This window comes from Megalobrama amblycephala, linkage group LG2 (assembly GCF_018812025.1).
Source record: "Megalobrama amblycephala isolate DHTTF-2021 linkage group LG2, ASM1881202v1, whole genome shotgun sequence".
In the NCBI taxonomy this organism is placed as follows: Eukaryota; Metazoa; Chordata; class Actinopteri; order Cypriniformes; family Xenocyprididae; genus Megalobrama; species Megalobrama amblycephala.
In genome coordinates this window covers 20,633,809-20,658,789 of record NC_063045.1, presented here as the reverse complement: position 1 = coordinate 20,658,789, position 24,981 = coordinate 20,633,809, and the positions used below count along the sequence as shown (strand labels likewise).

At 39.1% G+C, this 24,981-nt stretch overlaps 2 protein-coding genes across 5 annotated transcripts; both read right to left on the bottom strand.

Moving 5' to 3' along the window:
* Positions 1-4,128: 4,128 nt before the first annotated feature.
* Positions 4,129-12,453, bottom strand: vtg2 (vitellogenin 2). Its single transcript, XM_048166055.1, has 34 exons — positions 12,348-12,453; positions 12,241-12,261; positions 12,009-12,160; positions 11,650-11,901; positions 11,411-11,572; positions 10,997-11,145; positions 10,726-10,876; positions 10,454-10,611; positions 10,217-10,382; positions 10,007-10,132; positions 9,699-9,917; positions 9,386-9,603; positions 9,201-9,298; positions 8,961-9,085; positions 8,771-8,872; positions 8,574-8,693; positions 8,269-8,455; positions 8,067-8,169; positions 7,796-7,981; positions 7,600-7,699; positions 7,320-7,524; positions 6,995-7,236; positions 6,849-6,893; positions 6,661-6,738; positions 6,355-6,561; positions 6,114-6,256; positions 5,890-6,028; positions 5,673-5,802; positions 5,379-5,562; positions 5,178-5,272; positions 5,008-5,102; positions 4,757-4,922; positions 4,518-4,679; positions 4,129-4,329 (listed from the first exon to the last, which is right to left on the bottom strand). Exons 1-34 carry the CDS (start codon positions 12,385-12,387, stop codon positions 4,226-4,228), a joined length of 4,830 nt encoding a protein of 1,609 aa, XP_048022012.1. The 5' UTR covers positions 12,388-12,453; the 3' UTR covers positions 4,129-4,225.
* Positions 12,454-13,073: 620 nt separating this feature from the next.
* vtg8 (vitellogenin 8) lies at positions 13,074-24,836 on the bottom strand. 4 transcript variants are annotated; one of them, XM_048166068.1, is made up of 32 exons: positions 24,678-24,824; positions 24,557-24,577; positions 24,313-24,464; positions 23,960-24,208; positions 23,724-23,885; positions 23,441-23,589; positions 23,193-23,343; positions 22,926-23,083; positions 22,690-22,855; positions 22,473-22,598; positions 21,983-22,201; positions 21,543-21,760; positions 21,356-21,453; positions 21,145-21,269; positions 20,969-21,064; positions 20,764-20,883; positions 18,916-19,102; positions 18,510-18,789; positions 18,266-18,398; positions 17,957-18,176; positions 17,577-17,848; positions 17,196-17,246; positions 16,538-16,747; positions 16,160-16,302; positions 15,943-16,081; positions 15,745-15,865; positions 15,483-15,666; positions 15,309-15,403; positions 15,010-15,104; positions 14,308-14,473; positions 14,082-14,240; positions 13,074-13,993 (listed from the first exon to the last, which is right to left on the bottom strand). In XM_048166068.1, the coding sequence occupies exons 1-32, from the start codon at positions 24,715-24,717 to the stop codon at positions 13,881-13,883; spliced, it is 4,818 nt and encodes a 1,605-aa protein (XP_048022025.1). In that variant the 5' UTR covers positions 24,718-24,824; the 3' UTR covers positions 13,074-13,880. The 4 variants fall into 4 exon arrangements, 3 of the variants coding, with proteins under 3 accessions (XP_048022025.1, XP_048022042.1, XP_048022033.1); XM_048166085.1 differs by having other exon boundaries at positions 16,538-16,744; positions 17,199-17,246; XM_048166076.1 differs by having other exon boundaries at positions 17,199-17,246; positions 24,678-24,822.
* Positions 24,837-24,981: the final 145 nt, after the last annotated feature.

The window sequence follows — 24,981 nt, the reverse complement described above, 5'->3', positions numbered from 1 at the left end:
TTCTACTGACATTAAACATTATCCCACCCACTGAAGTAGTGTAAAAAGTAAGTTAATGAGATATTAATTGAGTGATGATTGACCATTATTGAAGACACCTGATGTTAACAAACAGAATCACCAAAGGAGAAAAATCACAATTTTAAGTCACCATCATGCAGATCAGGGTTTGCTTTAGTTGAGCTCTTGACCCTTGACTCTTTAGTATTAGGTTTAATTTGGCTGCTTAACTGAGTTATAACAGCCATACAAAGAAAGAAAATGATTAGATGATGTTGGATATATTTTCCCGTAATCATTATTTGATCTGAATCACCAAACTCATTTAAAACCCAATCTCTGAGTTATATTTACATTATTGATTACAGCAGTCTTGTGAATCTACAGCAGAAGATCAGCTTTTCCAGTAGAATCCAAAAGATTTCTTAAAAGTTGTTCTGATGTATTTTACAAAAAAAAAAAAAAAAAACTCCCATTAGGCACACGCAGACATCAAGAATCAGCATATGAATGTTACGGAGCCCCTAAAGGGACATGGTGGTAGAAAAAAAATGGGAAGGAAGGAAATTTTACGTGGTGGTGGAAAAAAAATATGGGATGGGAGGGATTTTTTTTTTTTCACATCTTTTGCGTTCCCTCGCAAAGATGTTTTGCGTTCCCTCGCAAAGTTATAATCGTTCCCCTGCTGTGAGCGCGGACAAACACTTCCTCTTTAATGTCCCGCTGGCTGGCAGTAGTGTTTTAGTTAGTAACATACGTTAATAATGCACACAAATAATGTGCGGCTCATAGAGTTTGAACTTGTTGGACTCAAAAATGAAGAAATGCAGTCAGTGCTTATGTCAAGCAGTTCAGTTGGCAATATATTCACAGATTCGAGCTTTCCGGATTAATAACTCGTGAGCTAAACGTTGTTAAAACACAAATGCAGCTACTTCCAATCATAGTAACCTAGACAACAAGCTACAACAACCCAATTTTCCTCAAAAAAATTGGTTAATTGGTCTCTATGAGCAGGCAGCGGAGATACACGCCTGAAGGGACCGTCTAAAAAGTGCAAAACCCAACACTTAGTTTGATTTAAAAAAAAAAAAAAAGCATAACGTTTATGATTATTAATTATTAAATAAAATAATATAATAAAAACTCCACTGTTATTAGTAAAAATATTAAATAAATTGTAATGCCATCAAATCCAGTAAGCAATTATCATGCAAAAGCTGTTGTAAGTATGTAAGCTGTGTACCAACATCATTTGTGTAAAGAAGGCCTTTATGTGCTGCTTGCCAAACTAAGTGTTGTAGTACCTATAACCAGCAGGAGAGCAGTGATGTATGAACTGAATTTGGTGACAGTACACTGTGTTACAGTTAAGTTATTGAGTATTTTTCGTAATATAAAATGATCAAAAGGGTTTCGGGTTTTGCACTTTTCAGACGGTCCCTTCAAGCGTGTATCTCCGCCGCCTCATAGAGACCAATTTATTATAAAACACATTGGAGGAAAATTTGGTTGTTGTAGCTTGTTGTCTAGGTTACTATGATTGGAAGTAGCCGCATTTGTGTTTTAACAACGTTTAGCTCACGAGTTATTAATACGGGAAGCTCGAATCTGTGAATATTTTTGCCAACTGAACTGCTTGACATAAGCACTGACTGCATTTTTTCATTTTTGAGTCCAACAAGTTCAAACTCTATGAGCCGCGCATTATTTGTGTGCATTATTAACGTATGTTACTAACTGAAACATTACTGCCAGCCAGCGGGACATTAAAGAGGAAGTGTTTGTCCGAGCTCACAGCAAGGGAACGATTATAACTTTGCGAGGGAATGCAAACATCTTTGCGTGGGAACGCAAAAGATTAAAAAAAAAAAAAAAAAAAAAATCCTCCCATCCCAAATTTTTTTCCACCACCACGTAAAATTTCCTCCTTTCCCATTTTTTTTTCTACCACCATGTCCTTTTAGGGGCTCTGTAGAATGTCAACGGTGACAAGCAACATATTCTGATCAACAGATCAACTCTGAACATTAGAAAACAAGCTACTAAAAAGTCACATAAAAACAGCAAAAAATAAAATAGTGAGAATAAAGAAAATTACTAAGACAATTAAGCTCATAATTTATTCATGCAGCAATGCATGATGGGAGCCATGGATGAATTTTGATCAGGCCCGGCGCCACGAGGAGACAAAAGGGGGCATTGCCCCCTCAGATCTGATTTGTGCCCCCTCAGTTTCAATTTTTCCCCTATTCACTCCCAATTTTATCCTTTAACACGTGCGATCACACCGGCTAAATTCAAACCTGCTTTCGTGCTGCTGGCGCTGAGCCAGAGATGGATGCGCTCTGCTTTTCATATTTCACAACTATTCAGTGTTTTCAACCACATAATGTTTATTTGAGGTTTCATACATTTAAAAAGACATTTAAATGAAGTACTAGGCTACATATTAAAAAAGACATTTATAGTTTGTTAAATGCAAACTCCAAACACTGATATGGAAGCTGAAATAATCCATTCGATTATAATTTGTAATTTTTTTTTATTCATATCAGATACATTGCGTATGAAACAATAAAGTTTACTCTTTTCTCTCAGTTCACCAGCCACTTACATTTATGTATTTTGGGAAAAATTGATTACGTGATGTAAATCCGACTGATCCTCTGTTTTATCAACATGATCATTATAAACATCAAAACACATTAACTTCCACATATTTGACAATCGGAATATATCATCTATATATCATGATATAGTTAACAAGTTTGTGAATATTTTAAATAAAAAAGGAAAAACGAAATAAACGCGATAGCCTACCTGTCAGTGAGGCATGATGCGTCGGCAACGGGACATTCTAAAACGCTTAACGTGAAAAACGCTTAACGTGGATTGTAGCCTAGGACAGTGATATTAATAGACCAAACTCACTAAACATCATACTAATAAATACTATGTAGGCCTACAAAAAAATCGGATGAGTCCTGAATGATCTCAACGCATTTAATAACACGTTAAGCCTTTTCCTCCCATGGAAAACCGTTATAGAAAATGCTTAAAGTGGCTTAATGTATTAAGAAAGACAGTGATATTAACAGACCAAACTCACTAAACATTATACTAATAAAGTGGCCTACAGATAAGTAATTGAGCCCAGAATTTGAACGCAACATGTTTAAATTCACAAGCATTTTCCTCATATAGAAAACTGTTTTCAACATTAATTGAGGGTGTAAAAGGGATATTGAATCAATGCGGTTAACATTGACACATTAACACTGATTTAACATTATTTCGATCATTGCTTGCTATCAGGGTAAATCCACTAAAAGAGGGAGAGCGTTTTCACATTTGGCTCCTAAACTCTGAAATAGCCTTCCTGATAATGTTCGGGGCTCAGACACGCTCACCCAGTTTAAATCTAGATTAAAGACGCATCTCTTTAGCCAAGCATTCACATAATGCATCTCATATCAGATCAATTGCACATGACATCTTTGCTTAATGTTATGAACACCAGCTAATTATTCTCTGTTTGCTTTTCTGTTTTATCTTGGGACGCCCGTCCCGAGGTGACTAGAGAGTACATCAGCTTCAGTTTGGATCCAGCCTCTTATGAAGACCTCAGATGACCAACACCTTTGAAGAGACGGCGCCAACTCCTGCGAGGACTTCAGATGACGTAACATCTGGATCAACATGCACATTCCCAAATTTCTATATATCCTAATTATTGTTAATATGTAATACATTATTTCCAGGAGCTCATTGCTTCTACCTTCAATTAAACTGCTAACAGTGATTGTAAATTAAATTGCCTAAACTATTACATTGTTAGCTAACTGCATGATTATATGTACATTTCTGAAACCACATACATTGGACAGTCACCTCCGATACCAGATTATCTAAATTGTAATGTTGACATGCATTCTCTGTGAAACGATATGTATTGTGAAAAGCGCTATACAAATAAATGTGAATTGAATTAAATTGAATTGTCATTGAAAAACCCATTGGTGTATCCTCTCTCCCTCAGTATCTATGGTGGTTACAGCAGAAGTAGACAACAGTAGGAAGTAAAGTTCCAGTTGTTAAATAAAGAAAAAATAGTCAGCAGACATATTTTGAGAAGGCTCATTCAGATTTATTGAAATTAAGGCATTCATTTACAGTAGCTTCAAAAATGTTGTATTAGGTTCTACTGAGCCAAGAATTGGGTTTAAGCACACTGCTCAGTGCAGCGACAGGCCACATGAGCATCAGTAGTCTCTCTCAAGTCTACGCTCTTCTCATAGATTCCATCAAACATGTTGAGGTTGGAGTCTGTAACACAGGATATAAAAATGTAAGTGACATATAGAAGCCAAAATGGTATATTTTCCCATTCAGACAATGTTATGTTAATCATTTTGCATATTATTTGGCCTGTGTAGTTCATGGTAACATTATTAAATGTCAGTGTTATATGAGAATTTCATATTAATCTTCAAACAAGTAATGAAATCACTTACCAGTGGACAGGCAGTGGTATCCAATAGTGACAGGGATGGTTCTGATTGGTGCACAGCCTGGCAGACAGCGCAGCACAGGCTCAACAGAGTAGCATTTAGATTCCTGTCCATTCAAAATCGCTTGCTTCTCCAACTTCACAGATTCAAGTTTCATGCGGCATTCTGTAAATATTTCTTTGTTTAAAACCTCCTTAAAACACATGATATTTTTGTAATACACAGCATTAAACAAATCTTACGGCTGGCATCACGGCAGCTCTCAACAGGAAGCACCCATGAGTGAGCAAAACTGACTGAGCTCTTGGTTAGGTATTCACTGGGTGTAGTGTACTCCTGTCCGATCTCTCCATCGGCTTTTCCACAGAGTCCACAGGTCTGTCCCTTCATCCAGTCTGCAACTTGGATCTATAAATGAGAAATTAAACTCTGGATGATGTGTTTTTGTTGTAGAAATACAGTAGCTGATAGATACTCATTAACTTGCAGTCACCTTCCAATGACCATTAGCAAAGTAGACTTCTTGAAGCCCGTGACTAGGAGCATAAAGTGACAAACCATCAGCCTTCTTCCTGATCTGGATGGAGCCTAAACCAGATTTAATTTAGATTAGCTAAACATGTTATGTGAATTCAAAGAGACCACGTGGACCTTAGACCCTACCTGAGGGATGCTGATAGGGAAGGCTGCTGACGGGAACTTCCATTTCATTAACTTTAACTTTTGCGTCAGTGCCCAAAGCATACAAGTCTACATCACTGTTAAAGACAGGTGATCAACTCAGTGCAGCGGTAATAAAACTATAATCACAGTAAATAAACCTGCAGATTAAATGGATACTAGTTCACAACAGAGTGAACTTACATGTCAGCAAGTTTAACGTTCAGGCGGTTTTCTTCAGACTCTTCATCCTTCTTCAACAGAACAACAAATTTCAGCTCAGGTGTGCAATCTTGGGCCAAGACCTGGTAGCAGGAAATGGGCATTTCATTTTTGTACCTCCTGTTGTTGAAGTTGGTGATTGTGTCCTGCATCATGCTGCACTGAGCTAAAAAAATAAAATAAAATAAAAAATCAAGCAAGTGTGTGGTTTCTAAATATATTAAATGTGAATTTGTTTTGATATGGTAATTCCTGTGTCATGTCTCTGATTTGTACCTGTGGTGTAATCATAGATATAGTTCTGGGCTCTGAACAGAATGTCCTGGTCAATATGAATGGAAAGGGTTCCATCTGGATTTATGGGAACAGTGATGGGGAGAGGAACAGCCATCCTTGACAGTGTCATCTAAAGCAGCAGAAAACAGCTACAGTAGTTACTTTTTCTTATTTTATTTCTGAGTGATTCATAGTTTAAATATTACTGGCCACTCACCTCTGGAGCCTTAACAACAACATTCAGGGTCCTCTTAGTGGGCAAGGCCACAGTCAGTTCAATCTCTTTCTCACTGTTCGTGGCTCTTTCAAACCTCATTCCTGCCTGCAATGCTGCCATAGGGATGTGTTTAGACAGCCTGTTTGAAAAGTGATACATAGGGAAAATGGATTCAAAAACATTTGTACAGTTACCACAAAACAGTTAATGACCATTGTGTTTACTTTTTGGCATAGGTGGTGACAATAACTGGAAGCCTTTCATATTCCCACTCTAGACGGACAGCAGGGAATTCTCCAAGGATTCCAGCCTCAGCTTTAGTAATGACTGCATATTGCTGACACTCTGCACCCCAAGCAACCTTGGTCTGAAGAATAAAATGTATGTACAGTTCAGACCAGCAGAACATCAAGGACAGAATTAGACAATTGTGACATTTTGGGGAATTTTGAGCTCTGATCTTACAGTGACTTTGTGCTTGCTTAGCAGGACACCATCAGCACACAACTTCCAGTTGTCATTCTCGGCAATGGAGGAAACAATGAGCTGCACTCTTGCAGTTGGCTTGTCAAAGAAAGCAGCAAGCTGGTAACCCAACAACTTGTGGTCCACTCTAACAACACGGGCAATGACAGCAACAACAGGTGGAACAGCATTCCCAAGATATTTAGCCTAAAAGAATGAACAATCATTTAAGCAATTCATTCAAGAAGTGTGATATTCCTTTTTAGGTTTTGTTTTAGACAAATCAAATCACAGAAATTAGTTCACCTGTTTCTGGATATGCTCAAAGCTAGATGCAGCGCTTCCACTGCTTACTGCCTTTGAGGCACCATGTTGTGCCATGTACTGCAAGAGAAGTTTTTGTATAGTATTAACTGTGCTGGCAGAAACTCAATCACTCCAAATAGAGATGTAATAGAATGAGTAATGATTAAAAAGTATTCCTTAGTAATTACCTGATCTTTGTGAAATTTCTTGAAGGGCTCCATGTGATTGGCAGTCTGAAAACCCATAAGAAAGAAATGAGAATTAATAAAAATAGGAGACATTGATTATACAAATGTTAACTACCAAGCCATCAAACAAGATCCCATGTCCTCACCTCAGTCATACGAGAGCTGGACATGGAGGAGCTTGAACTGCTGATTATGCGGCTGCTGCTGCTTTCAGAAGAGATGGGCACATTTTTATCTTCAGTCTCCAGGATTTCCCTCAATTTCAACAAGAAGGCCTTTCCTTCTTGAGTCTCCTCATCAATGAGGTTGATTTGCTTAAGGAGCCTCTCAGCAGCTCTAGGACCAACATGGACTTCAAGCTCCAATCTTTCAACTGTAGGACCTTCAGCTACAGCCAAAATGACAAAAGTAATTCAAATTTTATGTGAAAATACATCCTGCTAACTCAAGTAAATCTGTTTTTGAAAATACCTCTTGCCACTGCAGCACGAGCTGAGTGCTGTCCAATTATGTTGAAGAGAGGAGAATTTCTGATATAAGCAGCGTTGTGAGAGTGCACCTCAATGCACCCCTTGATTTCAATGTATGGGACAGCAAGACAGAGAGTCTTGTGAAATGGAGCAGTAGGTCTCATAGGAGCTTCAGCTCGCATGTCAGGATCAGGGATCTCAGAAGACTGAAACAGAAAATTAACAAGTACTGTAACAAGTCTTGCCACTTTGACTTTTGACATACATCATGTGTGGCTTACCCATGTCTGGGGGTTTTGCAGGGACAACTCAGGTACCAGCGGAACAATTCTCTCAGCAGTTGGATCTTCAATGTTTCTGACCACAGCAAGAGTCTCAAAACTGTCAAAACAAGAAAATATTGGAGGAACCTGTTGGTAATTTTGGGGAAATTCATTCAATATTTTTGCAACACTGGCAAGACTAAGAGTTCATTACCTCACAGCAGCAATGTGTTCAGGAACCTCAACAGGCAGAGCCTCCACCTTGTAGTTGCCCTTGAGAATGTCTGCTCTTGCAGCCACTTTTCCAGGGGCAATTAAACGGATTTCTCCCTTTGCCATAACAGCAGCTTGGATCAAAGCAGTGTTCACTCCCATCACAGCAAATTTCTGTATAGCAATACTGAAACAAGAATAAGGGAGGTTGTGTTTTTAAAGGTGCTGTTGTGTATGCTATTTCTTGGCTTCAGGTGTTTTTAAAAGTGTACCTTGGTCTTGCTTCAGCTTGGAGTTGAACATCAGTCTTCTTCAGCTGCTCAAGAGTCATGGTCTCAATCTCCTCAGGGAGAGGAGGTGTAATGGTGGCCTTAACTAGAAGGATGAACAGATGAATATAAGACTAAGAACTTACCCTCTCTTTTCCAAGGAAAGAACGCTAAAAATTCAAAGCGAGAAAAAAAAAAAACATACCATTGACACTTGCAGCACCAACAACAGCGGAGTACATACTGAGCTCCATGGGCACACCAACTGCTGTTGGGAAGATACGACGCACTTCAGCTACAAGCAGGGGTCTGGCATACTGAAAGGCAATTCCTTCCTGCAAAGCTTTAAGGGCAACCTTCAACAGTTCACGTGGTTTGGGTCCAGTGGCAAGCTGGGGATATTTATGAAAAGACAAAATAAATCTAATAAGAATTTCTATAATATCTCAAGTAATAAGTCAAATGAGAATTATGGTAATAAAATAAGATGCAGGAACTAGAACACAATACCGGTATTGCTTGTTCAATGATGTTCCTGTCAATTCTGGCAAAAGCCACTTCCTGTCCAAGCAGTTTTACATATGCTGAAGCCAAAGGCTGGTTGGTTGGCAAAGCCTTCCAGTTTATGAGCTGAAAATGTAAACAATAGAATGTTTATATATATATATATATATATATATATATAACGTCTCAAATTTATAACTTACTGCTTTCAGTGTGCGTTTAATCTTTGTGATACGGTCAACACTTTCATCTGCAGCAGGAGATTTCAGAAGAGCCTCCTGGATTCCTTCAGTTCTCACACCAATCTGTTTGAAAGAATCAACTGAAACTGAGTTAAGACTGAAAACTGAGTCAGACTTTTTTTTAAAAAAAAAAACGTCTTGGTTTGCCCACCTCAAGAACATCAGCAGCAGCTCCAGCCAGATAAGCACGTGCTTTAGCTACAACAGCTCTGGGCAGGATGGTGGCGGCATCATTGATCATGTAGGCACTACCAGCAGCTCCAATCATAAGAGGAGCTGCACAGGGACAGAGGTAAGAATACAATTAATGTGATTTATTATATGTGGGGATTATTTTTACATATCTTAAGAAACACACAAAAGACCTCTCTTATGAAATTGCAAAACTCACTATGATAGAAGTCCAGCTGAAGGGCTCTGCTGAAACAGAAGCTAAGCCTGTCCAGCTTGCGGCTCATGAGCTTGATGGCAACATTAGCTGCACCAGCACTGAAATGGACAACCATGATTACCTCTGGATTGTGCTCAAATGACATGATAAAGTAAAATATATGAAAAAATATTTGTCATTCTTACACAGCTGCCATATCAGGAGCAGTGATTCTGGTCAAGGACTTGATGTGGGAATAGGCAAAGCTTGCAACCTGCATGTTAGTCTCCATCTTCATAGCACCAGAAAGACTGGACATGAGAGCCACTGAGGGCTTTGCCTCAAACAACACAATACAAGCAACCATTCGCACTTCTGGGTGGAGAGCCCTGTCCAATACAAGCTGCAGGGCCACTGGCTGAACCTGAGGGAGGGAACGAGATTAGTATATTATTGGAAGAAAGTATTCTTAATCATCTTCTTTTACAGTTGTTCATTCCTACAATGTCTGACACTTGCCAGTTTGGGTTCTTTCTTGGCAATGTTCCTCAGGGCCAAGATGGCATCAACCTGGACTCTAATAGGCACAGAAGCAGCTGCAGTTTTTAGTACAGGAAGGAGCTTCATGATGGGTTTAAGACTAGCAGGGTGACCAGCATTGCCCAGAACTTTCAGAGCCAAAGTAATTTCAGGAATGTCATTCTTGGAAATGGCCTCTGCAGCAAGCTCATGGATGGGCTAATGAGTTTGAGACACATACATTTAGAACAATATTATAGATTAAGTTCTTGACAGAATAGTATGCTTTCTGGGCTTGAGGTGTTTACCCTGAGGAGCTCAGCAGGACAAGTGGGAACTGCAACGCAATGTTTGGCAATCATGGAACCATATCCAAGCATGAGGACTTCACGAAGAGCTGGGATTGTGGCGATTTTCTCATGCAAAGCCAAACTCTGTTCAACAAAATACAGAAATGATTCATTTGATTAAGGTAAGATTTAAAGAACAGCATTTTGAGTATAGAAAGATGTACTCACAGCTGTCAACTGGATGGTGTCCAAATCAGCAGTGACCATTTGCAGAGCAACTACAAGAGCCTGAATGAACTCGGGAATGGTAAGTTCACCAGCCAGGAACTTCTCCTTGATTAATTTCACAATGACCGGTGTGCCAACAGCTGGAAGAGCATCCAGAAGCCAGCGCCTATAACAGATTATTTGTTTTAAGTAGAACATTTTAACTATATTGCTTTTAACATTTTTACAAAATTTAACCTGTAAACTGGTTTGTCCTTGAACTGAGCCCAGATGGCCTCAATATTCTCCAAGGTGGCAGCACGCAGGAGCTGGACGAGCTGAACAAACTTAAGAGGAGCATCATCATGGACCATGGCCACATTGTTTACAACCAAGTGCTGTAGGACCTCCACAATCTGGTAAGAGTAAAGACAATATTCATGCGTCAAATCTTGACAGTTTAAAGTGGATACATTTTCTTATAACTTAAAGCTTTGATGCATTAAAGGTAAATCAATCTACGTCTTTACCTGTGCTGGTGCATCACTGATCTTCATGAGTTGAATGGGGGTCTGGAGAATCTCAGTTGCAAACTCATACTGCAGGGATCCACGGGCCAAATAATCAGCTTTGATAGGAACAACAGGGTTCTTCTGAATCTCTTCAAAAGCCAAGGTTTGTCTGTAACAATAAATATATATATATATATTTGTGCACCTTCACTATGTAATATTATGTAATATGTCACTAAATATTGTTACTTCATATTTTAAGAGAAATCTCACAGAGGACTAATCATACTTTGCTTCCATCTGGGCAGCACCATGGATCTCATTGAAGGGTGAAAACTGATGCACTTCTTCAACTCTTGCTTCAGCGATCAGTACACCGGCTGCAGCTGGTTTCATGATGTAGTTGTAAGTTGCAGTTTCAGTGAGACTCTTGATCCTCTGTTGAGAGACAGGTAAGTTTCCTTTTTTCAGTCTAGAGAATGTTTTATTTATACTTTCATGAGTGCAAGGCAAGTTATCAACATTTGTGGTCTATTTTTCTTAGAAGACAAAGACTAGCACATAGCTGCTTAAAGTTAATACACTAGCATATAGATTGCCTCAAAGCCAACAGATATGGACTAAAAAACAAACAATTTAGCATTAGCAATAGTTAGCAACATAATAGGTAGATTTCTCAATTTTATGTTGTCTTTTTCATTACCTTCGTGCATTCAGCACACCTGTCAGCATATGCCAAGCCAACATCCTTCATGATTCTCTCCTGGCAGTGACTCAGATCCTTAGCCTTGGTGACAATAAAGTGGTTGGCCTTTGGATCCTCACTGATGACATACTGAGTCTTGCACACTCCCTGAGCTCCAGCCTTGAAGAACAAGTAAAATAAATAAGATTGTAGAACTTAAAAGAGATTTAAAAAATGTACTAGGAGCACTTTTTCACCTCTTGCAGTTCATAGATGTTTTGGGTCTTCTTGAGATTGAGCTGAAGGATGTTGAGGATTCCTCTGTGCAAGTTCAGCACTGTAGGGGAGACTCCTGCAGGGGCGAACACCTTTCCAACCACACCATTAGCATACTCAAACTTGATGGGAATCTGAAGCTGAGCAGCCAGAGCTGAGGTGAGCTTAGTGGCAGGAACAAATGGATCCTTGGGCCAAATGCCAGCATATTCGTGGAGTAGAGGATCCATGAGCTGTAAGGGGACATTTTCATTTAATTGATTGTACATTTAATTTATTGTATGATTGCTTGTAATAGTAGGGGCTAGCTGGGACCTTTTTGTTTTTTAATAGTCATTACCTTCATCAGGAAGGTGTTTTCTGTCACGGCACTGAGGTGAACCTTGCTGCTGACTTTTATACCTGCTCTGGCCAGACCTTCTTGAGGAAGACCACCCAAGAGCAGAGCCTCATACTTGTACACATAGGTCTTATCCAGGGCAAACTCAGGAACTGAAACATAATTTTATATATATGTAGCCTAACCTTTTATATATATTTATATATAGTCTAAACTAAATCATAACACTTACCAAGGTTAATCTGTTGACTCGCTAAAAGAAACAATAAAGACAATGAGACAAATATCTAAAAATAAAGTTGCATCTAATAAAATTTTCCAATCAATGCATTTTCTTACCCACAAAGGCTAGAGTCAAGGCAAGCACAACAGCTCTCATGGCTGGTGGTTTGTGAAGAATTCAAGAAAAGTACAGACTTTTATAGTTTTCATTTTTTGCTGAGCAAATATTCATTCTAAAATAATGATTAACGAACGTTTCTATGTGTGCGTCTTACACTGAAAATAAGCTTTGGCTGGTTAGATTATTGATAAGAGATATCATTTAGAGGTTAGGCCACCCTGGCCTCTCATCATGACATCCTTAGGCCATTGTCCACAGTGAAACTATATATATAATATATAATAAACTATAATATATATTTCACTATTTAATCTCAAGAAAAAACATTTAGAATACTTCGCATTTTTTTGGTATTCTAAAAAAATGTTTAGAATACTTTCAAATTTACCTAAATATAACAATGCCCAATTAAAATATTTTGGTTTTATCAATTATAGAATTTAATCAATTTTGAAAGTTGAATGATTGTCAGTCACTTAAAATAAAAATAATATGAATAAAAAATGATAGTTGGCACTAGTTATATTTCTAGATAGATAGATTATCATTCATATATGCTTGCACTTATGCATTTCACATTTTGACACATTTTTCACTGTTCAATAAACTTAAAATTACATTTAGTAGTACATCAGTCAAAATAAGTCATAAATAGACACTTTCATAAAAGCAATGTCATGTCATGTGCATCATGCAATTTTGACTTGCACACAGCAAACAGATCAAGAAGTCATGGTCATTGTTTCTAATATTGATAAACATCCAAATCACATGGTTGTCATGTTTATGCATATGGCAAAATATAATTAGAATTCACAAAACATCAGCAGTATGTGGAATTTATGTAGACATAATTATTATATGATGTTCTTTGTACCTCAAATATGGGTAGATGCAGTGAAACAATGGGCAAAAAGTAATAAAAGAACAGTTGTGAGAGGATGGTAGCCATGATGCTGTGGTTACACATGTTAGTATACTGAAACAATGTACAGTTAGAGTCAAACAGATATGTACAGTTGCATAGATTTGCTTAAATAGTAATGCTTTAGAGAGAGAAATAATGTAATGTCACAAATTTGTGGTGTTATTTTATTCATTGAAGGCAATATTTAGTTACGAATGTGTGAACATTAGTTAATGTATTAGGTTTTGGAATTAACAATGAACAATATTCTTCACAGCATTTATTAATTTTGGTTAATGTTAATTATTCTTCATTGTTAGTTCATAATGTATCAACTAATGTAAATGTATAGAATTGTGTATGACTATGCATAGACTTATGTCTGATATTGTTACATCAAAAGAAATATCTAAAGACCATATTTATTAAATTATAGGGGGGAAATTTACTTATTTACCTGCCAAATTAGCAATTGTGATACATTTCAGAGCTTGCGCTGATGTGATGTAGTGATGTGATGTAGTTTTAACCCATAAATAAATTTAGTTTAGCTAGTATAATTTTTTAAAGAAAACAACAACAAACAAACAAAAAAAAAAAACGTTGCAATTTTGCTACAGTGTTAAACACACTCCTCTGTACAGTAACAGGCCACATGGGCTTCTGCAGTTTCTATCAGATCTTCAGTCTTCTCATAGTTGCTGCTCAGATTTGCAGAAAGGATTGATTTTAGATCTGAAACAAAAGCATCAAATTAAATTGTTGCTTCTAAAAAAGAAATCGATGAAATGTTGTATGAAAATTCAGTGGATGAAGGTCTTACTAGAAGGCAGGCAGTAGTATCCAACAGTGATATGACTAGTCCTAATTGGCAGACAGCCAGGCAGGCAACGCAACACGGGCTCAACAGAGTAGCATTTGGACTCTTGCCTATCTGACTTCTGCTTCTCCAGTTCCACAGTTTCAAGCTTCATTTGACACTCTGGGGTAGATGAAATACAATAAATGCATTTTATTCGAGTGAATTGTTTTAGCAGTAAAACACTTACGGTCAGCATCATGGCAGCTCTCAGCAGGAAGCACCCATGAGTGAACAAAGCTGACTGAGCTCTTGGTCAGGTATCCACTGGGTGTACGATAATTCTGTAAGATTTCTCCATCAGCCATTCCACACAGTCCACAAGTCTGTCCCTTCATCCAGTCCGCAACATAAATCTGCAAAATCGGGGAAACCTCTTTTTATCTTACAATGGACTGAACCACTGATTCAAAACAAAAGACTAGTAAAGCTTCGAAGCAGTGTTTTAAAATCGACCATCACTAGATATTGTTGAAAAGTGTTTTTTTTTTTTTTTTTTTTTTTTTTTTTTTTTTTGCCGCACAAATAGTATTTTCATTGCTTTACAATATTAAGGTAGAACCAGTGTAGTCACATGAACTGTTTTAAATATGCATTTAGTATCTTTCTGGATTTTGAGAGGTTCAGTGACATTGCTGGCAACAGAGGCCTCACTAAGCCATCGAATTTCATCAAAAATGTCTTACTTTGTGTTCTGAAGGTGAACAAAGGTTTTACGGTGTGGAACGACATGAGGGTGAGTAATAAATTACATTATTTTCATTTTTGGGTGAACTAACCCTTTAACACCTTGAGCGTATTGTTTGTAATATCAAATTAAACTGTGATACCCTAACATAGTTTAAGTTTAATTCAATGACCACATATACTGGTCTGTTAAGTTATGTTTTACCTTCCACTGATCAGTGTCACAGTAGACCTCTTGTAGACCATGGCTTGGTGCATAGAGAGCGATGCCTTGACCCTTCTTTTCAATTCGTATGGTTCCTATAAAGAAAAAAACTAAAATTTACAGGAGAACATACCAAGTCTTCCTTCCCAAGGTAGTAACCATCCCATTAAATGTTATATTTAATTGCATAAAATGCATTTCAAATACTTATTTTTCTAATTGCATTTCAAGTCTAAAAAGTGAAATGCTAATGCAAGCAACAGACTTTTATACCAAATTAATGTGGAGAGAACCTCAACCTGTTGGGTGCTGGTATGAAATATTTGTGGTTGGTACTTCAATTCCATTCATTTTAACCTTCATTGCACTGCGCTTGTGGTAAATGTTTACATCACTGTTGTGAGAAAAAAAAAAAATTAATATTGCAGTGAGGTTTCTTTGTGGAACTAGTAATATCAGTAAGCAGGACTTACATGTCTGCCACCTTAATGTTTAGGTCTTCATGCTCAAAGACATCCTCCTTTTTTATTAGTACTATGAATTTATGCTCTGAAGTGCAGTCTTGAACCAAGACTTGGTAGCAGGAAAGTGGAATTACATAGTTGTATATCCTATGGTTGAAAGTAGTCAAGGTATTTCTGACCTTACTGCATTTAGCTAAACAGTGAGACAAACAAATCATTTAGTGAAGATAAAGATAGTCACAAAAACGAAAGGCCATTAGACTTTACTAACCTGAACTAGCCTCTATATAAAGGTTTCGAATTATGTTCATGACATCTTCTTCTGGATAGGCCTGGACAGCTTCAAAAGTTAAAGCGATTGGAAGAACCAAGTTTGACTTGGACAAAGTCATCTGCAAATTCACACATTTTTAAAAAAAAAGTGCTGTCAATAAAGGCATAGTGAGTCAGTCATTAGATTGTTGCTTACCGTTGGGGTCTTAATAATGATGTCCAGGGTCCTTTCAGTTGGGACAAGTATGACCAGTTCAATCTGTCTCTCAATGTTTTTTTCATCACTAATGGCCAATCCAGTCATTTGAGCCGCACCAGGAATGTATTCAGCCAAACTTGAATAGGAAAAAAAAAAGTGTTGACACATTGACATTTATGAAGTGGAACTTTTGCGAAATGGAGAGTAACCAAACCTTTTGGCATAGGTGGTGATAATTGTGGGCACCTTCTCACACTTCACTTTGAGATACGCCATAGGACTTGGACCATGGTTGCCAGCCCCTGCGCTGATGGAAATTGCATATTGTTGGCGCTCTGCACCCCAGGCTATCCTTGCCTAGATTGAAGAACATTTTATAGGGTTATAGATAGAGTGTCCAGTTCTGCTCCTGGAGGGCCACTTTCCTGCAGAGTTTAGCTCCAATCCTTCTTAAAGAAGATAACTAGAAACTTCCATTCAAGTGTGTTTAGGCAGGCTGAAGCTAAACTGGCCATCCAGGAGCAGAATTGTACACCCCTAACATAACAAAAGTGTTATCTGAAACCTGAACCCATTTCATGAAATTTCTTACAGCAACTTCGTGCTTGCTCAGCAGGATGCCATTGGCACACATCTTCCAGTTGTCCTTCACTGCAATAGAGACCACAATGATCTGCACTCTTGAGGTGGGCCTGTCCAGGTAAGCAACAAGCTGGTACCCCAACAATTTGCGATCAACTCTCACAACTCGTGCAATGATAGCAAACACTGGAGGAAGTGAGTCCCCAAGGAATATAGCCTGCTGCATTGTAAAGACATTTACCAATTAATCTATGTAAAAAAAATAAATAAATAAAAAAAAGGTAGGGCTGGGCGATATATTGTATGCGATTGTCACACGCATTTCGTCAGTAAAGCCGGTTCCCTGATTACCGCGAAATCGCCATCACCTGCTTTCAAATGGAACGCCATTTAATAGACAGAACCGTAGTTCACTGACAAGCTACGCAATATCGCGTTCATTATCGTAGATGAATCTCCTTCGATAATGAACGCGATATTGCGTAACTTGTCAGTGAACTACGGTTCTGTCTATTAAATGCCGCTCCATTTGAAAGCAGGTGATGGCGATTTCGCGGTAATCAGGGAACCGGCTTTACTGACGAAATGCGCGTGACAATCGCATGCAATATATCGCCCAGCCCTAAAAAAAGGGTTTATCAAAGATTTGCTGATGGGAACTGTCATACCACCTCCTTAACAGGCTTGAAACGTTCACTGTTTTGTCCACTGGAAAGTTCCTAGTGATCCAGAATAAAAATAAAATAGTTTTAAAAGTAAAACACTAAAACATTGACTTTAGTAAATGATGTTTTTTCTTTCATTTATTTCCTAATGTCAGCCACATGCTGCACAATTTTAGCCCTAATTTTACATTGCCGACAGTTGATGGAGATTGCTGTCAAAAACTCAAAATCTGAGGCATTCACATGAGTGACAATTACTGTTTGAATGATCAAAGTTGTGATTTGAGAGAAGCGCCGATGTGTCGCCGATACATTAAATATCTAGACATGCCTGGTATCCAAGTCCTGTAGTGTGAATTTACCAGTGTGATAATGAAAACTCACTTTGGACAGATGAGAGTTGGAAGAGCGAACAGAACTGCTGGAACTAATGCTGTGGCTACTGGTGCTTCTAGGGTAAAACAATACATTATGGTTGAAGAACCTGGAGTTATTGTTCCTCTGTCCACCCTCTAGTATTTCCTTCAATTTCTGAAGGACAGTCTTGAACTTGGGAGTCTTTGCATCACCAATGTTTATTTCTTTAAGGAGCTTTTTAGCAGCTCTTGGACCCAGTTGGACCTCTAGCTCTAGTCCCTCAACAGCAGGACCATCAGCTGTCAATAAATAAATTATAAGATAAATAATTTTTAATTTTATAACAAACATAATTCTGACGAAACTCTGAAGATGTCATTTGTATAGTTTTTATTTCAGATACTTGCCTCGAGCTATGTTAATATGTACTCCATGCTGTCCAATCATGTTATAAAGGGTGGTGTTTTTGATGAAGTCAGCATTACAGGACATAATCTCCATGCATGCTTTGACTCCAATGTGAGGTACAACAGAACAAACAGTTCTGTGAACTGGAACACTTGTCCTCAGTTCAGGTTCCTCAGCAGGTGGCATAACAGATGCCAAATGGTTAACGTTTTCAGATGACTATGTAGGGATAAATAAAACAAATGATTAGAAATTCTCTTTTTACAACACGTATATAGCCAAACAAATCTCTTATTATAGTATCTTACCAAATCTCCAGGTGAAATCATGGAGGTATGTATTTCTTGTGAATGTTGCCCAACTACCGCCTCAGGTACAATGGGTGTAATTCTCTCTGCATTGACCTCCTTAATGTTTCTGGTTACTGACAAAGTTTCAATGCTAGTTTAGGACAAGAAGCATAAAATGCCACTTGAGTTATGAGATGGTGGCAGTGATACAGTGGTGAAATGATACAGACAGTGGTGAAGGACTACTCAAAATATTCCCTACCGTGCAGTCACAGCATACACTGGAAGTACAATAGGAAAGACCTGTATCTTGAAATTAGCATTTGGGATGTTAAACTTTGCTTCTACTTTTAAAGGAAAAAATGTACTGATCTTTCCTCTGGCCATGGAAGCAGCTTGAATAAAGCCAGTGTTTAGTCCCATTACAGCAAAGGTCTGTAAGGCAATGCTGGGTAAAATTTCAGTGGTTAACTTCACATCTGTCTTCATCAGATGAGCAACACTGATGTTTTCAGTTAGAGGTGGTGTAATAATAGCCTGGACTGGATATGATGGCAATAAGAAAGAAGTTTAAAAAACAAAAACTACAGTACATTTTCTGTGTGTCATTCTTTGTTACAAAAGAGACTAACTTCAAATTGACTAATGTGCTTTTGAGACTGTTTTACCCTTCAGATTAGCAGCAGCAACCGCAGCAGTGTACAAACTAAACTCCATGGGTACACCAGCCACTGATGGGAAGATGCGACGCACTTCAGCCACCAGCAGGGGCTTGGCATATTTGAAAGCAATGCCATTCTGCATTGCTTTAAGTGCTTCCCCTGCCAGTTCAGGTATATAGCCTCCAGTGGTAAGCTGTAGATCAAATTGGTTATACTTATTTTGATGGTCCTCTTTAAATATCCTGTTGACTATAAGTAATGTTGCACCTACAGATCAACTAACTCTCATTAGAGTATTAGTAGACTGGTAGGGTTAGGGCTAGTAGAATAAGTTGACATGAATTTGCAAAGTTACTGTGGCGAGCAGGGCGGGCGAGAGCCGCGAGGGAACGGCGCGAGGCCGGTGACGCAAGTGATAACGAGCATCACCTGCGAGGCGCACCGGCCTTGAGTCTCTCACGGAGGACCTTCGGGAGCATAAAAGGGGGAGCGACGACAGTGAAGGATGAAAGAGGACCAGGCCTGGACTTTACGTTATGTTTTATTATGTTTGTACTTTCGTTTTGTATTTGTTTATTTTGAATTAAAGTTTTGTTGAATGTTCGCCGGTTCCCGACTCCTTCTTCCCGTACATACGAACTGTTGCGGTGGTACTGGAGCCTTGTGAAAGGTGGGATGGAGACCCGGATGCCGTGCTCCTGGGACGAGGTGGGGTGGCTGCCGTCCTGGAGGGAGCGGAGGAGTGCCGTCGTCCGCCGTGGGCTGGAGCCTGCTACCGGCATGAAAGGGGAGGAGCAGGGGACGGCGGACTCGCTGCCGGCTGCCCTCAACCGGAGGAGCCATCGCCGGCTGCCAGGAGGTGGTCGAGGATCGGGCCGTCCACCGAGCACCCAGTACCATAGCATGGCACCGCGAGGAAGAGCCTCTCGGCTGGCTGAGATTTTTTTTTTTCTTTTTCCTCTCTCCCCTCTCTTGTCCTGTCGCTCCCCTTACTTCCGTCTCCTTTCTCTCGTCTCGTCTGTCCTTACCCCCAGGTGCTGCGGCTGCTGAGACAGGCCCCCGGGGGGGGGAGTGGGAGTAAGCGCAATCGCGGGAGTACCCCCCGGCCTGCGAGGGGCAATGGGCCTTGAGTCTCTCACGGAGGTGCTCCGGGAGCATAAAAGGAGGAGCAACGACAGTGAAGGACGAGAGAGGACCAGGCCTGGACTTTACGTTATGTTTTATTATGTTTGTGTGGCCGGCAGACGTCCGCGAGGGTCTGCCGGCATTACTTTCATTTTGTATTTGTTTATTTTGAATTAAAGTTTTGTTGAATGTTCACCGGTTCCCGCCTCCTTCTTCCCGTACATATGAACTGTGTTACAGTTACTTATAGTCAGTAGAATGTCTTTTGGGGACCATCAGAATAAAGTGTTAGCATTTATTAAGCAAACAGTTTACTAATACCTTGATGACTAGTAATTGACATTAGGTGCAACTGGTAGGTGCAATGTTACTTATAGTCAACAGAATGTCTAAAGGGGACCATGAAAATAAAACGTTCCCATAAAATTTGATTGTTAGCCCTATGTTGAACATTCTTCTTAAAAGTTTAGGAAAACAATGCACATTATTTTATATAACAGAGTTTTAGGGTGTGTTCACACTTGTAGTCTGGTTCTCTTGGTTCTTTTTTGTTCAGATCCCTTTTCAGGGTGCGTTTGGTGCGTACCAGGGTTTGGATGGCAGCATTCACACTTATTCAAATAAACCGCACTAACAGAGCAATTGCATCAGAGTTTGTTTTAATCAAATCAAACCTGCCAAGTGGGAACACACCCTTAGTTCATATGAAATTATATTACTACAATAGACCTGTGTTGCCTGTTCAAGAACTGCTTTGCCAACATTTGCAAAAGCGATCTCTTGTCCAAGAAGTTTCACATAGATCGAGCCCAATGGCTGCTTCTTTGGGAGGGCCTTGAATGCTTTTAACTGCAGTATAACAAATAGACAAAAAATATATATGTAGCTGTTAAGAAACACTGAATAAATTACATTTATAATATGCCACACTTACAGCCTTGAGCACTTGTTTCATCCTGGGCTGCATTTCATCTTTCAGAAATGGAGATTTCAGAAGAGCCTCCTGAATTCCATCAGTTCTGATGCCAACCTGAAAGAATTAGGTACAGTATGGGTTTTAAGAAATTAATGAGAAGAACTGAGAAGAATTGCATCTTTATAGCTACTCACCTCAATCACATCAGTGGCAGCTCCAGCAAGGTAAGCACGTGCTTTAGCTACAACAGCTCTGGGCAGGACGGTGGCAACATCATTGATGATGAAAGCACTACCAACAGCACCAACCATGAGACGAGCTAAACAATGAAACTAATCAGTACGTTTTCAGAGGAAAACATCTCCTGGCATGTAACACCATTGGAGGTCAACATAACTTTCTTACGCTCATAACCATCCAAGAAAATTGCTTTGCTGTAAAGAAAGCAAAGTTTTTCCAGTTTTGGGCTTAGTATCCTGATGGCAACATTGCAGGCCGCAGCACTGAAATACACAGGAAAAGATTGTAGATGTTGAAGATTTATACATCTGTATGTTGAAAAATATTGCAGCATTTGTTAGTGTAAACTCACATTGGAGCAAACTCAGGGGATGTGCTCCTTGTCAAGGCTTTCATGTGAGAGTACACGAGACTGGCCACCTGTAGATTTGGTTCCTTCGAAAGAGCACGTGCAAGAGTAATAACCAGACCCATGCCTGGTTTTGTCTCAAAAAGCACAATCCATGAGACCATGCGCAGCTCTGGGTGGAGATCTTTGTTCACAAAAATCTGTAGAACTACATTCTGGACCTGAAATGCAAAGAAAAGGGCATATAGTAACTCAGTGTTTCTCAACTCCAGTCTTGGAGACCCAACTCCCAAAATGTTTTAGATGTCTCATTAATTAAAACGCTTGATTCAACTTAGTTTGTTAGTGTGCTAAATAGGGAGACATTGTGTCTCAAGTCCCAGGGACTGGAGTTGATCCCATTTGACAGTATGACAAAGCATGACTCAAAATATCTGACTAACCAGTTTTGGTTCCTTTTTGGCAACAGCCTTCAGAGCCAAAATTGCACCCACTTGAACTCTCAATGGAAAATTAGGTATTTGGTTCCCAAATAATGGTAGAAACTTTGTGATGTATTTAATGCTAGCAGGGTGACCAGCATTGCCCAGTACTTTCAGAATCAATGTGATCTCTGCAATGTCAGTCTCTGCAGTCACCTCAGTAACAATCTCATGGATGGGCTAAAAGAAAAAAAGCATGTTGTCCACATATCCACACATACAATTAAGCAAATCATTTAAAACTGGGATGAGCATCTTCAGTCACTGTCCTGCAGAGTTTATCTCCAACCCTGATAAAAAAAAAAAGCTCACCTGCCTGTAGCTTTCTAGTAATCCTGAAGTCATTAATAAGCTTGTTAAGGTGTGTTTGCTTAGGGTTGAAGCTAAACACTGCAGGACAGTGGCTCTTCAGGACTGAAGTTGCCCATCCCTGATTTAGAATCTTCTTTACCTTCAAAGTCTCCACTGGGCATTCAAGAGCACCACTGCAGTACCTGTTAATCATTGTCCCATAGCCAAGCATAGCAACATCACGTAGAACTGGTGTTTCTTGAACTTTGTGACTCAAAGCCAGACCCTTTGGTGGTAACAACATTTAAGGAACAAGTTCAGACATGCTAAATAATGAGTTTAAGATTGAGTCAATCTTCAGATATGAGTGTACGCACAGAGTACATCTTAATGGTGTCCAAATTAGCAGTGACCATGTGCACAGCGGCCAGAAGGACCTGAGTGAACTCAGGGATGGAAAGCTTATCTGCCAAGATGATCTTCTTGATGAATTTTAAAGCAGCTAGGGTGCCAACTGCAGGAACAGCATCTAAGATCCATTTCCTTAGAGAAGTAAAGATGAGAGACAATTTGCGAATAGCTTTTTCAGACTTTTAAATTAATATTGATGTACCTGAAATTTGGTCTGGTTTTGAACTGAGACCAGATTCCCTCAACAGCATCTGCACTTGCAAATCGCATAAGCTGAATGAGCTGAATATATTTCAAAGGAACATCTTCATGGACTTCTTCCAGTTTTTTGGTTGCCAGGTGATTCAGAGCATCTACTATCTAAATGCATACCAGTCAAACAAAAAAGAGACAGTTAAAATACTACTATTAAGAAAAACTCAAACATATTAAATGAAAAATTACAATAATAACATGAATATGTTCTCACTTGAGCCTGTGGATTACTGATTCTCATGAGCTGAATTGGACTCCAGACAGTCTCAGTGCTAAATTCATATTGTAAAGATCCACGGGCTAAATATTCAGCACTGATTGGAATTATGGGGGATGCCATAATCTCCAGAAAGGTCAAGGTTTGTCTGAAATATTGAAAATAAAACTAGGTTAACACACACACAAAAAAATAAACACAAATATAATTCAATCAGAATGAGAGTGCATGAACAAATGTCTTGCCTAGTTTCCATCTGGGTAGCATCACCAATCTCATAATGAGGTGTAAACTGATGAATCTCTTGGACTGTTGCTTCAGTAAACACAACACCAGTTGGAGTTGGCTTCATGGTGTAGCTATAGGTTGCAACTCCAGAGAGACTCTTTTCCCTCTGTCCAATGATATATAGAAGAAACACATCTATGTTTATCATTTTCAGGTCACAAACCCCCATATCTTTATGGACCCCCAGCTGAAAACCCACAAACTAAAGTACTGATAGGAAAAATAAGTTTTTGACCTGACCTGCTGACATTCATTGCACTTTTCAATGTAAGTCAAGCCAACATCCTTCATTATCCTCTCTTGGCAAAGGGTAAGATCCCTGGACTTAGTGATGATGGTGTGGTTGTTTTCTTCATCTTCACTAATCAGATACTGGGTCTCGCAAATACCTTGAACTCCATCCTTGTCAGAAAGAATACTCAGCTCAATCTAGCTCAATATTATTGCTAATCAAACTCAATTTCAGTGAATCTAACCTCTTGAACCTCATAGATGTTCTGGGTCTTCTTGAGGTTGAGCTGAAGGATGTTCAGAATTCCTCTGTGCAGGTTGATGACGGTAGTTGGGACCACAGAAGGGGCGAATATCCTTCCAACCTTACCATTTGTGTACTCAAACTTAATAGGAATCTGAAGCTGAGCAGACACTTCTGAGGTGAGCTTAGAAGTGACAAAAGTATCTGTGGGCCAGATACCACTGTACTCAAACAGCTGAGGTTTCGAGAGCTGAAACGAATGGGGAAACTTTGAGCTTCTTTTCAATTATATGTGGGCAGTAAGAGAACAAAGCTCCATGAAGGCATTAAAGTCTGGCATAAAAGTTCTGGTACCTTAAGAAAGAATGCATTCTCAGCTGCAGTACTAATTAAAACCTTGCTGTTGATCTTAATGCCAGCCCTGGCCAGACCTTCCTGGTAAAGACCACTAAAGAGCAGAGCCTCATATTTGTACACATAGGTCTCGGTGCCTGCCAAATCAGGGACTAAAAGTGCAAAAAAAGAATTTTACATAATACACATACATACTGTAGAAAACTATCCTTTTGTTACTAGTAAAATTAGATTAACTACTTACAAAGATTCACATGTTGACTTGCTGAAATATCATAAAAAGAGTAATATTCAGTAATATTCAATGGTATGCTATGATATGCATATAAATGATGTAATTTAAAACAGCACTGCAGGTTACTTACCCACAAGGGCTATAGTCAAGGCCACTAGAACAGTTCTCATGGTCAGCGGTTGTGCAAAAACACCATGTTGGTTTTAAAGTCAAGCTTTTGCTGGCCAAATACTGATCTCAAAATGTATGATTAACCAGTTGTTTAGCAGAACCAACCGGTTGTGTTTCTACTCCTGCCAGCCACCAGCTCATTGGTCAACATGGTAATCCAGTGTGTGTTTGTATCTATACTCTCTCTCTCTCTCTCTCTCTCTCTCTCTCTCTCTATATATATATATATATATATATATATATATAGATAGATAGATAAGAAG